We start from the raw sequence: 14,473 nt of genomic DNA on the forward strand, positions 1-14,473 counted from the left end.
CTTTGGAGAAATGTCTGTTTAGGTCTTCTGGCCATTTTTGGATTGGGTTGTTTGTTTTTTGATATTGAGCTGCATGAGCTGCTTGTAAATTTTGGAGATTAATCTTTTGTCAGTTGCTTCATTTGCAAATATGTTCTCCCATTCTGAGGGTTGTCTTTTCATCTTGTTTATGGTCTCCTTTGCTGTGCAAATGCTTTTAAGTTTCATTAGGTCCTATTTGTTTATTTTTGTTTTTATTTCCATTTCTCTAGGAGGTGAATCAAAAAGGATCTTGCTGTGATTTATGTCATAGAGTGTTCTGCCTATGTTTTCCTCTAAGAGTTTGATAGTGTCTAACCTCACATTTAGGTCTTTAATCCATTTTGAGTTTATTTTTGTGTATGGTGTTACAGAGTGTTCTAATTTCATTTTTACATGTAGCTGTCCAGTTTTCCCAGCACCACTTATTGAAGAGGCTGTCTTTTCTCCATTGTATAAGATAAGGTGACCATATGTGCATGGGTTTATCTCTGGGCTTTCTATCCTGTTCCATTGATCTATATTTCTGTTTTTGTGCCAGTACTGTACTGTTTTGATTACTGTAGCTTTGTAGTATAGTTTGAAGTCAGGGAGCCTGATTCCTCCAGCTCTGTTTTTCTTTCTCAAGATTGCTTTGGCTATTCGGGGTCTTTTGTGTTTCCATACAAATTATGAAAGTTTTTGTTCTATTTCTGTTTAAAATGTCAGTTGTAGTTTGATAGGGATTGCATTGAATATGTAGATTGCTTTGGGTAGTATAGTCATTTTCACAGTGTTGATTCTTCCAATCCAAGAACGTGGTATATCTCTCCATCTGTTTGTATCATCTTTAATTTCTTTCATCAGTGTCTTATAATTTTCTGCATACAGGTCTTTTGTTTCCTTAGGTAGGTTTATTCCTACCTAAGGTATTTTATTCTTTTTGTTGAAATGGTAAATGGGAGTGCTTCCTTAATTTCTCTTTCAGATTCTTCATTAGTGTATAGGAATGCAAGAGATTTCTGTGGATTAATTTTGTATCCTGCTACTTCAACAAATTCATTGATTAGCTCTAATAGTTTTCTGGTAGCATCTTTAGGATTCTCTATGTATAGTATCATGTCATCTGCAAACAGTGACAGCTTTACTTCTTCTTTTCTGATTTGGATTCCCTTTATTTCTTTTTCTTCTCTGATTGCTGCGGCTAAAACTTCCAAAACAATGTTGAATAATAGTGGTGAGAGTGGGCAACCTTGTCTTGTTCTTGATCTTAGTGGAAATGGTTTCAGTTTTTCACCATTGAGGACAATGTTGGCTGTGGGTTTGTCATATATGGCCTTTATTATGTTGAGATAGGTTCCCTCTGTGCCTACTTTCTGGAGAGTTTTTCTGATAAATGGGTGTTGAATTTTGTCAAAAGCTTTTTCTGTATCTATTGAGACGATCATATGGTTTTTATTCTTCAATTTGTTAATATGGTGTATCACGTTGATTGATTTGTGTATATTGAAGAATCCTTGCATTCCTGGAATAAACCCCACTTGATCATGGTGTATGATCCTCTCAATATGCTGTTGGATTCTGTTGCTAGTATTTTGTTGAGGATTTTTGCATCTATGTTCATCAGTGATATTGGCCTGTAGTTTTCTTTCTTTGTGACATCTTTGTCTGGTTTTGGTATCAGGGTGATGGTGACCTCATAGAATGAGTTTGTGAGTGTTCCTCCCTCTGCTATGTTTTGGAAGAAGGATGGGTGTTAGCTCTTCTCTAAATGTTTGATAGAATTCGCCTGTGAAGCCATCTGGTCCTGGACTTGTTTGTTGGAAGATTTTTAATCACAGTTTCAATTTTAGTGCTTGTGATTAGTCTGTTTATATTCTCTATTTCTCCCTGGTTCAGTCATGGAAGTTGTGCTTTTCTAAGAATTTGTCCGTTTCTTCCAGGTTGTCCATTTTATTGGCATATAGTTGCTTGTAGTAATCTCTCATGATCCTTTGTATTTCTGCAGTGTCAGCTGTTACTTCTCCTTTTTCATGTCTGATTCTATTTATTTGAGTCTTCTCCCTTTTTTTCTTGATGAGTCTGGCTAATGGTTTATCAATTTTGTTTATCTTCTCAAAGAACCAGCTTTTAGTTTTATTGATCTTTGCCCTTGTTTCCTTCATTTCTTTTTCATTTATTTCTGATCTGGTCTTTATGATTTCTTTCCTTCTGCTAACTTTGGGGTTTTGTGTTCTTCTTTCTTTAATTGCTTTAGGTGTAAGGTTTGGTGTTTATTTGAGATGTTTCTTGTTTCTTAAGGTAGGATTGTATTGCTATAAACTTCCCTCTTAGAGCTGCTTTTGCTGCATCCCATAGGTTTTGGGTCATTGTGTTTTCATTGCCGTTTGTTTCTAGGTATTTTTTAATTTCCTCTTTGATTTCTTCAGTGATCTCTTGGTTATTAAGTAATATTCTTTTGTAGACGTTTTCTTTATCCACTCATCCATCAGTGAACACTCAGGTTGCTTGCATGTTTGCAGGGAACATTGGGGTGCAGATATCTTTTCCAGTTAATGTTTTGTTTCCTTCAGATAAATACCCAGAAGTGGCTTTGCTGCCAAAGAGAGCTGGGGGGGGTGTGGCCAAGAAGAGTGAAAATCAGTCACTGACGACTTTGCTGTGCTTCCCCTTTCACTCTTAGATGCTGCCAGGGTCCCTGAAGACAGAAGACACATGAGGAAACAGGTAAAAACTATTTTGTTCTCTTTTGCATTCAACAAGCAAGTAGGGAGCTGCTGCCATGTGCCAGGCACAATTCTAGGGGCTGGGAGCACAGTGGGACCCCCCTCCCTTTCTCTTGCCTGTGTGACAACAGGTAGTAATCCCCAGTCTTTGAGCATCTCCCTTGCCAGGCCTGGCATGTCTTCTGAGAGCAGGAGGCATCACTGGGTGCCCAGGAGGGAAGAATGGACTCAAGGAGGCCGGCTCTGAGGTTCTGCAAGGCTCTAAACAGGCCCGTGTTGAGCAGACCACGGGTCCAGAGCCTTTGTGCCCAATGCCGACTGTTCCCAGCGTTCCATGCCCCATCCTGCCTCAGCTGCCTTCCATGCGCAGGCCTGGGGCCCACTTCTTGTGCTCCAGAGACTGCCTGGAGCTCCGTGGGGTAAGCATGCAGCCCTGCTCTGAGAAGCACCCCTCTTCCACTGGTCTTGGCATTCTCCAGCTGGTCTCCAATGAGGGTGTGACTGGTGGCTGCTGGCAGAGGGAGTACCCTGGCCCAGCTGCTGGAGGCTAGTCTTTGCCATGGGGAATGGAATCTGGCCCTGACCATAGCCCTTGTGGAGACCCAGAGGGAGCCCAAAGTGCATCCCTCGGAACACTGACCCTGCAGCCCTGCCAAGTTTCTCATGGAAAACGTAAAATAGTTCCCATGGCTAAAGAAGTGTGGGTCGTGTACTCTACTCTAGCCCCCACGCTGGGAGATGCATGATGCACATACAGCTGGTTAAAGGGTTTGAAAAGGCCTGCACTAAAGACTCCTATTTCACTTTTTAAAATCCAGCTTCTCTCAAATGGATGTGACCTTGAGGACTTTTTTCTGTGTACCACTATTAGCACCTGCAAGGCTATATGAGCTCTGCATGGAGAGTCTGCCCTAATCCATGCCCAGGCCAGACCAGCACGGCCGCCATGCCTGGGGACAGACCCCCTTCCTACTTTCAGCCAGCAGCCTAGCTTTCCCCACACCGGTCCTGGACACCCAACGGTCCTTTAGCATAAGCCGTGCAGCCGAAAGAGATAAACAGCCAGCCAGAGGGGCTTGGGGAGGGGACGCCGATGTGTGGGAACTGTTGGCTGGGCAGGCGGGAGAGACGCAGGTCTGTGCTGAGACAGGAGACACACTCTGTTGGCACGTCCTGCTGGCTCCCCAGGGACAGGCATTCAGGGCACGACCATGTAAATTGGGACCTAATTTAACTCTATGTAAATGTAACTCTATGTACAAGTCCAGTGAGGTGGCGGTCCAGCTCACCGCACGTGCGCCCACACATAGAGATGGGCAGTGGTTGCACATCGGCAGCCCTTGGACTACCTCTAGCCCACAGACAGGTTTTGTTTGACCAGCACCGTGTTTATTTGTTTTTTTCAAAGCAGGTCATTTCACATGAAACTGGCTTCTTACTTATTTTAAAACAGTAGAAGATCAGGCAGTGCTGAGCCCACGTTCCCACTTGACTGGAATTGAGATAGTCATGGCCTTTACTCAAGACGTGTCCCCACCTGGCTGATTTGTTTCCTAACCAGCCCATGGGGGCATCTGAGTGGGACCCTTGGACCACATTCTCCTAAGTCTTTTCAGACCCTTCTAAATGCTCTCCTGGCATCATACTTAATGATTGGTTTCAGAGTTATTTTTTTCCTGGTCTTTAAAATCAAGTTTTGGTCGTGTCTCTCCCCTATGTGAAACCCTTCGCTAGTTGACCCAAGGTAAGCTCCAGGTCACCTAGGGCCTGGCACTCGAGGTGCTCAGTAGTTTGGTGCCACCCAAAGCCTGAGAGCTGGGCAGCAAGTTTATAAAATTTTGGATGGATGGATGGAAGAAAGGAAGGAGTGCTGGGAAGAGAGAGACTAGCCTTACATGGTTCTCGGGCTGATGGGAGAGGCACAGCATATCCAGAAAAAGACCCTGTGAGCTTCCAGAATTCCATATCCTGCCATGCAAACAGACACGGTCTTCTCGGAATCAGGGAGAAGGGATTGGAGCTCAGTGGGTGAGCAAGAAAAGCTGTCTGGAAGATGTAAGTGACCAGATGGCTTAAAGACAAACTCTTCCTGGCCCAGGCTCCCGCCTAGACACAGCACCATGCATCTCCTCGGTCCCTTGCTTCTGCTTCTCGGTAAGGATGGTGGCCTAGGCAGATCCTTGGGTCTGGGATGACTGTGGGAGCTGGAGGAGGAGGAGGAAAGATGGGGGCGGAGAAGAGTAAATGTGGGACAGGGTGGGGACGGTCAGTGTATATGTGTGTGCGTGTGTGTGCGTGTGTGTATACTTCTCTCTTTGTGTATCTGCCTCTCCCCCATCTCCCCCCCACCCCCATCTCTTCAGAGGAAATTCTTTAGAATGCTCTCATTGTCCTTCAGTAATGCTTTCTGTTCACTCTGGTGGGTTCCAGAATCCTTGGCTTTCTCTGACTCAGCCTCCTGGATGCTTGAACATCCCAAGACCCTCTACGCCTGGGATGGAGCCTGCGTCTGGATTCCCTGCCGCTACCGTATCCTAAACGGGTACTCGATAGATAACCTGACCGTGTACCACAATTATAAGTACGACAACTCCATCAAGAGCTACAATGGGACCATCCTCTATAAGAACCTAAAAATCAGGGATTTTCCTCCTCGTCAGGGAAGGGTACGATTCCTGGGAGACAACAGAAACAACTGCACCCTCCTCATCAATCCCGTGAAAGTCAATGACAGCGGTCAGCTGGGGCTGAGGATGACGTCTAGGGAAGACAAATGGATGGAGCCCATAAGCCTCAACATCTCTGGTAAGGCCCTGAGGATGGGTTCCTTTGTCTTGGCAATGAGGAAGGTGGGAAACACCTGACTCCTGGGACAGCTCACAAAACAGGTTGCCTGCAGAGGCCAGACAGGGATGCCAGTGAGTGACCGGGGTGCCACAGGACAGTGGTGCCCATGGCAGACTGGAGCATGGGCACTCATCCCTCCTTGAGCATCTCCCCTGCCACTCAGCCTCTGCCCATTCTAGAATCTGGCTTCCAGGTTGCCTGGCTTTTCCAGAGATGGAAATCTGAATTTTCAAGGGAAATCTCCCAATGTATTAATGTGGGGGATTAATTCTAATTAGGCCTTCGTGGCTACACGACACACGGATAGGGTGTGAACCAGACACAGGTCTGGGGCCTCCACCCCAGGGAGTGTGCTTGCTCCATTCCATGGCCTGTTTACTCGGTGGGTGGTTCTAAGCAGCCCTATGTTTGGGGTGAGAGATGCAGCTTCAGACGCTGCAATCTGAGGGCGGCCCAGCCTCGGGGAGAGCAGGGACTGGCTGCACACAGGCCCCTCCGCTAAAGGAATCCCCTCCAGGAGTGCTGTGTGGGAGGTCTCTGATACTGAGGCCTTTGAACAGATACAGGTTTGTCCTCCAAGCTAAGCGTGTTGAGCTAAACTCGTAAAATCCACTGAGGAGTGCCGGGGGAGTGGTCTGGAAAACATTTAGAAAGCAAACACCAGGGGGTGTGAACGAAATAACCATAAAACATAAAACACAGTTTCTAAGGAGGATCAGCTTTCACAGACCTTTCAGAGGGTGTTTCGGCCGAGCGGAGAAAGGCAGGCCCGGAGAGAGGTGGACGGGACTGGCCAGGGATTCCTGATGGGTTATTTGGGGCAGGGCATCTAAAGCTGGTCCAGGCTCCCAGGCCTCCAGCGTGGCCCCTGCTCTTTTGCAGAGACGGCTCCTCCACCCCACATTGAGCTCCCTCCAGATATCCGGGAGCTCCGCGACGTCACTGTCACCTGCTCGCTGAATTTCGCCTGCTTTGAGTACCAGGTTCATCTGCAGTGGTCCCTGGAGGAGCCTGCGGTCACCTCCACCTCCCTGTCCACTGAGACTGTCTCCACCCAGAGCACTCTCACGTTCCAGCCGCAGTGGACTCACCACGGCAAGAACCTGACCTGCCAGCTCTGGGACCCCACGGAACAGCAGTTACTCTCTCAGGAAACGGTGTGGCTGGATGTGAAGCGTGAGTCTCCCCAGTGCTTCTGTGGGAGGGCCGAGGGGCCTGTCATCTCTTCACCCCCGCAGAGGGTAACAGGAGCCCACACAGAGGGGAGCGTGATGGGTCTGTGGGCACCCGCTGTTGGGAATGGTAGGGGCAGAGCCGCGGCCCCTCCTCCAACATTCCCATCATCAGCTCTGGTGTTTCAGGGGACACCTGATTCAGAATAAAATAATCTATCCTCAAACCATGACCTGATTCGGGGATCACCTGGTTAAGGGTTTTTTGTTCCTCTGGGGGGCGGGGTGAAGAATTTTTGCACATCATTTTTTTTGTGCCTCATTCATTCATTCATTCATTCAATAAATATTTGTTGTGAACCTACTAGGCCTTACTATGGTTGCCGGGGATAGAGCAGTGAGCAAAGTTCTTTTTTTTTTTGCGGTACACGAGCCTCTCACTGTTGTGGCCTTTCCCGTTGTGGAGCACAAACTCCAGACGCGCAGGCTCAGTGGCCATGGCTCACGGGCCTAGCCACTCCGCGGCATGTGGGATCTTCCTGGACCGGGGCACGAACCCGTGTCCCCTGCATCGGCAGGCGGACTCTCAACCACTGCGCCACCAGGGAAGCCCGTGAGCAAAGTTCTTGCCCACGTGGAACTAGCATTGCAGTCAGGGAGACAAAGAGTAGATAGGTGTAAAGGGAAATAAAGAACATATGTGTAGGTGGTTCTAAGTGTATCACGAAAAAATAAAGCAGGGCGAGGACAGAGAGAGTGAGGGATGGAGGCTGAACTTGAGCTGAGACTTGGGTGAAGGGAGGGCCTGAGGCAGGCACAGCTCTGTGAGAAGAGCATTCCAGGGAGAGGAAAGAGCAAGTCCAAGGCCTTGAGGTAGGAACTTGATGTGTCTGCCTCAGAGCAAGGAGCCAGCAAGCTTGGCACTGCGTCCAAGGGGCCCAGCAGTAGGAAAGGAAGGCCGAGAGAGACCAGGACGCTAGATCTCATGGGCTGCAGTGAGGGTTTTGCATTTTTCTCTAAGTGTGGAATCCACTGAACGGTTTCAAGCAGGAGAGTGGCAAGGTCTGAGGGACAGTCCTGGGAATGCAGCTGGCTGCTGGTGGAGACCAGACCTTCGGGGTCTGGGGTGTGGGGAGCAGAGAACCGAGTTGGGAGGCTGTGATGGTCAGTCACCTGGTGCTTGGACCCGCCCACCCTTGTTGACAAGGGTGACAGTGAGTGGCTACACACGCTTGCCCGCTCTGTATAGGCTGCTGCTTTATCAGAATAAAAGCCCTGCAACTTGTCAGCACTTCACAGCCTCTGAGAATTCCCCATCCCCTCCCTCACTGTCCCTCTGTTCCTGCAGATGCGCCAAAGTTGAAGATCCAGGTCAGTCCCAGAGAAGCCACTGTAACAGAGGGAGAGTCTGTGACCATGACGTGCCAGATTGTCAGCAGCAACCCACGGCTCCAGAGTGTGTCCTGGCTCAGGGACGGGCACCCGCTGGTGGGGGAGGAGACGCCCACGCTCACTCTGCCCCAGGTGACCAGGAAGATGAGTGGGCAGTACCAGTGCGAGGCCCACAACGATGTGGGCTCAGAAAAGTCGGAAGCAGTGGACCTCCAAGTGCACTGTGAGCCTCCTGGGAGCTGGGGAAGGGCCAGGCCGGGGGTCAGCAGGGGCGCCTTCCAGGCCATGGGAGGGGAGCTCCGAGGCCTCTGCTCACTGCCCGCCCCCCCAACCCCCCGGCCTCGGCCTCTTCTTCCAGATGCTCCGGAACCTTCCAGGGTTCAGATCCTCTCCTCGCCAACTAAGGAAGGAAATAAAGTAGAGCTGACTTGTATATCACTGGCCAATCCTCCTCCAACAAATTACACCTGGTACTACAATGGGCTAGAAATGCCTGGAAAGACGGACAGGACCTTCCAGATCCCAGAGGTCCTTCTCAGGCACGCCGGGGAGTACTCCTGCTTGGCGGAAAATAGTCTTGGTCCTGGACAGGTTGGCCAGGAAGCCGATTTGGAAGTCCATTGTGAGTAGTCGCAGAGCTACTGGAGGGAGGAGATGACTCTGGGGGCAGGAGGAAGGCAGACGAGCCCGCGAAGGGATAGCAAGCAGAAACCAGGGGCTCCCGGCAGATAAGGTTCTTGGGGGGAGTGTCGTGTTCACAGTTGTGTCCTTAGCACCAGACAGGGCCTGGCTCGCGGGAGGTGCTCAGTAGATGCTTGTTGACTTGAATGAATGGCAAGATGCCAGGGTCCCACGAGGGATGCAGAGACTTGGCGTCACTCGGCAGTGGCTGAGTCCCTGAAGGGGTCCTGAAGTTTTCGAGAACTGGGGCAAAATGCTTCATTACCTCTCGGTTGTCAGACCCTGTTTAACACAGTGAGTCTTCACTCTGAGGGGAGCCCAGGACAAAGAGAATCCCTAGGTTTGATCCTTGGACACTGGGATGTCATAGTCGGGGCCAGATACTCTGATGTGGATGCCCAAATCCTGAAATCTAGACACTGGATACGTGATAACAGCAGCAGCAGAAGCAGCATGTATTGCGTGTTCACCACACACCACAGGGCTCTAACAGCATCCTCTCACTCCATCCTCCAATGATTCCACAAGGTTAGCTACTCACAGGACCCCATTTGACAGATGAGGCAACTGAGGCCTGCAGCCCATGGTCACACAACTCCAAGGGGCAGGTTGCGGCAGTCTGGATCCAGAGCTATGCTTTTCTTTCTGTTTTTCAAATTAATGCCCTTACTGTAGTGACCCGGCTCCGCGTCCCAGACCCGTGCAAAGACCCACAAAGAGTGGCCCCTGCCTTGCACGGCACCACATGGCCTCCGCCCAGAGCTGTGCTCTTAACCACTGCACCATCCTGTCTCAAACCACAACCAGGCCAAATGGCCAGGGCAGGGTTTCTGTCCTCTGAGGCAAGAGGGAAGCACAAGCCTTCCCTTGGCTAATAGAGGAAACTGCGTGAATGCAGGGCACAGGAAGGGGGAAGAGGAAGCAGGAAGGAACAGGTCTTATGGGCGGCTGACTTTTTTTTTTTTTTTTTTTTGCGGTACGCGGGCCTCTCACTGTTGTGGCTTCTCCCGTTGCGGAGCACAGGCTCCGGACGCGCAGGCTCAGCGGCCATAGCTCACGGGCCCAGACGCTCCGTGGCATGTGGGGATCCTCCCGGATCGGGGCACGAACCCATGTCCCCTGCATCGGCAGACGGACTCTCAACCACTGCGCCACCAGGGAAGCCCTGGGAGGCTGACTTTTCTTGACCCACCTCTCTGGTTTTCTTCCAGATCCCCCCAAGGAGGTAATCACAGTGATTCAAAACCCCACACCGATTCGAGAAGGAGACAGTGTGATCCTGTCCTGTACCTACAATTCCAGTAATCCCGAAGTTACCCGATATGAATGGAATCACCTAGGCTTCCAGGACCAGCTATTACCTGCTAAGCTGACGATTCTAAAAGTTGCCTGGGACACAGGGCCAGTCACATGCGCAGCCTGTAACCAGTGGTGCTTGTGGTCTCCCTCTGTCAACCTGGATGTCCAGTGTGAGTGCCCTGGGCCGGGGCAGCTGGGGGGTGGCCCAGTTGGGGGGCGGGGCTCTAAGGGTGAAGAGACCGAAGCCTGAACCACAGTCCTCACAGAGAATTGAGGGATGAGGGTCAGGCCTCAGGGCCAAGGGGAGAGGAATTCTCGGGGAACAGGAAGAGGGGAAGAGACCCAAGAGGTCAGCCTGAGGTCCTTGTTCTCCAGATGCCCCCAAAGATGTCAGTGTCCAGGTCACTCCCCACAATGAGATCCGCTCTGGGCACCCGGTCCTCCTCCAATGTGACTTCTTAAGTAGCCGCCCCAAGGATGTCCGCTTCTTCTGGAAGAAAAATGGAATCCTTCTGGAGGAAGGAAAGAAACTGAGCTTTGATGCCATCTCTCCAGAAGATGCTGGAATTTACAACTGCTTGGTCAACAATTCCGTAGGACAGACCGAGTCTAAGCCCTGGGCTCTCCAAGTGCTGTGTGAGTGGCTGGAGCCAGAGGCTGGGAGCAGAGATGGGCAGGTGACTGGCTACCCGGATCCTGACTTCGCTTCTACTTACAGATGCACCCAGGAGCCTGCATGTGTCCATCAGCCCAAAAGACAGAGTGGTGGAAGGGAAGAAGGCAGTCCTGACGTGCGAGAGTGATGCCAACCCACCCACCTCCCACTACGCATGGTTTGACTGGAATAACCAAGACCTCCGCCATTATGATCAGATGCTGAGATTGGACCCTGTGACGCTGCAGCACTCAGGCGCCTATTGGTGCCAGGGGACCAACAGGCTGGGCCGGGGCCGGTCGCCGCCCACCACCCTCACTGTCTACTGTAAGGGCCCTTCCCTCTTCTTCTCTAAGCCCTGGCCACTCCTGCGGCGTGCGTTCCGGACCTCCTCCCCACTCCTGCACGGAGGGTGGGGAGTGGGCAGCCTGTGCGCTCAGAGGCGCCCCTTCTCCACGCACAGCTCCCCTGTCTTCCCTCCTCCCCGATCAGTCTCTCGCCACCCCAGGAGGATTCAGGCTGCCCCTACCTTCCAGGCATCCTGAGCTCCTCCTGGCTCCCTCTCTCTGCCTCTCTCTCTCTCTGTCTCACCCATGATAGGCTGCTTGTTTCTACCTTTTGAGACTGTAGTGGTTTTTTTTTTTTTTTTTAAAGACAATACAAGTACATGGTAAAAAAAACTAAAACAGCACGACAGGGTAAACAGTGGAAGGACAGATACCTCTCCTTTCCTGCTCCCCGACAACTCTACCCCTCCCTCCCTTGAGGCTTTCACTGTTGGCAGCTGGATATGGCCCCTCACAGAGATTTTTCTGTACGTGCACCATAGGCCTATAGAGATTTATGTCCATACACCCTTCTTTGTTGCTCAGACGGTGGGAGAGCTCACACGTTGCCCTGAACTTCCCTTTCTTCCATGTAATAACAGCACTTGGAGATTGTTCTCTATCTGTGCATATACAGGGTGTCTGAAGAGTCTGGAAACACAGGGGAAAATATTTAATTTATTTATTGTGCTTTTTTCAGGTTAATGATTGGAGCCATGGTTTTAAATTTAGAGGACTGTCACTGGCAGAGCTGGTGCTAAAGGGAGCCAGCCCGAGGGTGTCATTTGGAAAAGTTACACATTGTATAAAAACATGTCCCCTGGGTCTCCCCTCTGCAGGCACCCTGGAGACCTGACTCTTTTGCTGAGGGTGCACTGCGGTCCCGTGTACGGATGTCGAATAACTATGTGCCCACTGCCCTCCTCAAGGCTGGGTGCAGTCTCCTGCTCTGGGCACACCTGCGAAGAGAATTGTAGGCTAGGTTCCAACGTGGACTGGCTGGCTCAAAGGACAAGTGATTTTAAGCATGGCCAAGCTGCCCTCTGAAGAGGCGGCACCATTTATGAGGGTGACATGTTCAGTGTGTGCCCCCGAGTCTGTCACACAGCAGGAGCTCCTCTTGAGAAAGAGCTGCTCTTCCCCACTAAGGAGACGTCCAGAGGGCAGGGCTGGCTTCTCCCTCTTTCTCTGCACCACACTCCCTGGGCAAGGAGGAGATGTCGCACGGGCCAGAAGGACCGTGGCTATGCAGAGAGAAGCCAAGGATGCCTCCCAGGCAAAGATCACAGGGCAGAGCTGGCCTGCTACCCGACTGAGGCAGTGTCGTCAGCTGACGTACCTCCCTTCTCTATCAGACAGCTCAGCCACCATCAGCCGGCGAGTGGCCTTGGGAGTGGGGTTCTGCCTGGCCATCTTCCTCCTGGCGACCTGGGGAGTCAAGCTTCTGCGGAGGTGAGTTTCTCCCACTGCCCACCACTTTGCTCCCCCTCCGCCCATCCCAGGGAACGACCCCGGTTACTAAGTCCTGCAGCCCCCAGCAGGCCGAGTCCACAGGGTCCTCTTCCCAGGCCCCTCATCCTCCCTGAGCAGGTCTTTATTTCTCAGCTGGAAGAGGATTCGGGGACAGCAGGGGCTTCAGGAAAGTTCCAGTGGACAGAGCTTCTTTGTGAAAAATGTAAAGGTAGGATGGGAGAAAGATGAAATGCAGGGCAGAGCTTCAAGTCAAGAAAGAAACAAAGTGGAAAATCAACTATGTGTCAAATTAAAAAAAAAAAAAGAAACAAAGTGGAGAGGGGTGGTAAAGAGCAGAGGGGCAGGGGAGCTAGGGTGGGGAGAGGAGCAGTAAGGGCCGAAGCCTTGTCTTCCTCTCAGGCTCGAAGGATCCCCCAAGCTGAAGGCCCCCACTCCCTGGGGTGCTACAATCCAGTGATGGAAGATGCCGTCAGCTACGCTGCCTTGCGCTTTCCTCTTGGCGAGACTGATGCACCGACACCTGGGTACTGAGGGCACCAGGGGGGTGACACCTGCACCCTGGGAGGGATGTGGGGGGAAGAGCTTGTGTCTCGCCTGCCCTCTTTGTGCCAGGCCCGTGCTTCATCTCCTCATTCCTGCTCTGTAACAACCCCCCTGGTAACGGTCTCGGGAATTGGATCTGTTCCTGCAAACCAGGAGCATGCACAGCCAGAGTCAGTCTCTGTCACCAGGGTTGGGACTTTGCGATACATACATACATACATTCACTCATTTGACACATCAGCCCCTGCTGTGTGCACTAGGCATGATACAAGGGGCTGAGAGGCTGGGGGTGCTCTTAGGGTCTAGGGGAGTTGGAAGAAGGAGCAGATTTCATGCAAAAGTCTTCATTTGTGGTCATCTCTCTGCCTTCCCTCTCAGAGATGCAGCGACCTCAGAGACGCGGGGACTTTCCCCAAATGGGGACGACACGGTCACTTACTCTGTGGTGCAGAAGCGTCAAGTGGTAAGAGGGCAGGGCTATGGAAGGTGGGGAAGTGACGGGACCTGGCCTCGGCTGTGAGTTCCAGAGCCTGGGTGGGCTCGGTGCTGGCAGAGGCTGCGCAGTGGGGAGGGCTGCCCAGACCCCGGTGAGGTCAGACCCAGGGCAGGCACCTCCCAGTCTGAGGCCGGCTGCAGCCAGTTTCCAGACAAGGGGACTCCTGCTCGGGCTCTTGGACCCCCAGGCGGAGCCGAGGAGAGAAGGGACAGGGAAAGCGGGCTGTGAGAGGCTGGTGAGCCTGAGGCCACGCTCACCACCATGTGGCTTTCTCAGGGCGACTATGAGAACGTGACTCCAGAAGTCCTAGAAGACGAGGGGATACATTACTCGGAGATGGTCCATTTTGGGTTTGGGGAGCAGCCGCTGGCCCAGGAAGGAGTGGAATACGTGACCCTCAAGCACTGATGGGCCAAATCAGCTGAGGTGGAGGTGCCAGGGTGGTTCTGGAACTTTCTCAGCCTCCTCTGTTCAGCTACGAAGTCACACACACACACACGCATGCACGCACGCGCACGCACACACACACACGAGCACACACATGCATGCACGCACGCGCACGCACACACACACACGAGCACACACACACGGTCACAGTTACTGCAACCCCAGTTGGTGCAGAGAACTTTGTACATGGTCCAGAGACAGTCTTCCTTCTTAGCACTGGTAACCCCGACCCTCCAAAGGGTCTGGTCCTGGTCCTTTCCCACTCCCCTTCTCACCCAGAAATTCATCGAAATACCTATCCTGAGCTGTACAAAGCCCCCTGCTCCTTCCCAGCCATCTGCCACCACCTACCCGCTCCCAAACCCCACTCCCCAGCTGGCTGTGTCCCTGCGGGGATCAGCTGGTCATTATTTTTATTG

The 14,473-nt window shown here is 51.6% G+C and overlaps 1 protein-coding gene across 1 annotated transcript; it reads left to right on the top strand.

Moving 5' to 3' along the window:
* Nucleotides 1–4,828: 4,828 nt before the first annotated feature.
* On the top strand, nt 4,829–14,015 carry CD22 (CD22 molecule; the record flags this gene model as incomplete). The annotated part of the gene is made up of 13 exons (XM_082605831.1): nt 4,829–4,877; nt 5,154–5,528; nt 6,453–6,746; nt 8,091–8,357; nt 8,493–8,756; nt 10,027–10,284; nt 10,490–10,750; nt 10,833–11,096; nt 12,451–12,547; nt 12,701–12,776; nt 12,968–13,092; nt 13,490–13,574; nt 13,884–14,015. Exons 1-13 carry the CDS (start codon nt 4,844–4,846, stop codon nt 14,013–14,015), a joined length of 2,532 nt encoding a protein of 843 aa, XP_082461957.1. The 5' UTR covers nt 4,829–4,843.
* Nucleotides 14,016–14,473: the final 458 nt, after the last annotated feature.

Source organism: Mesoplodon mirus (genome assembly GCF_964341445.2).
Source record: "Mesoplodon mirus genome assembly, chromosome: 19".
Classification (NCBI taxonomy): domain Eukaryota; kingdom Metazoa; phylum Chordata; class Mammalia; order Artiodactyla; family Ziphiidae; genus Mesoplodon; species Mesoplodon mirus.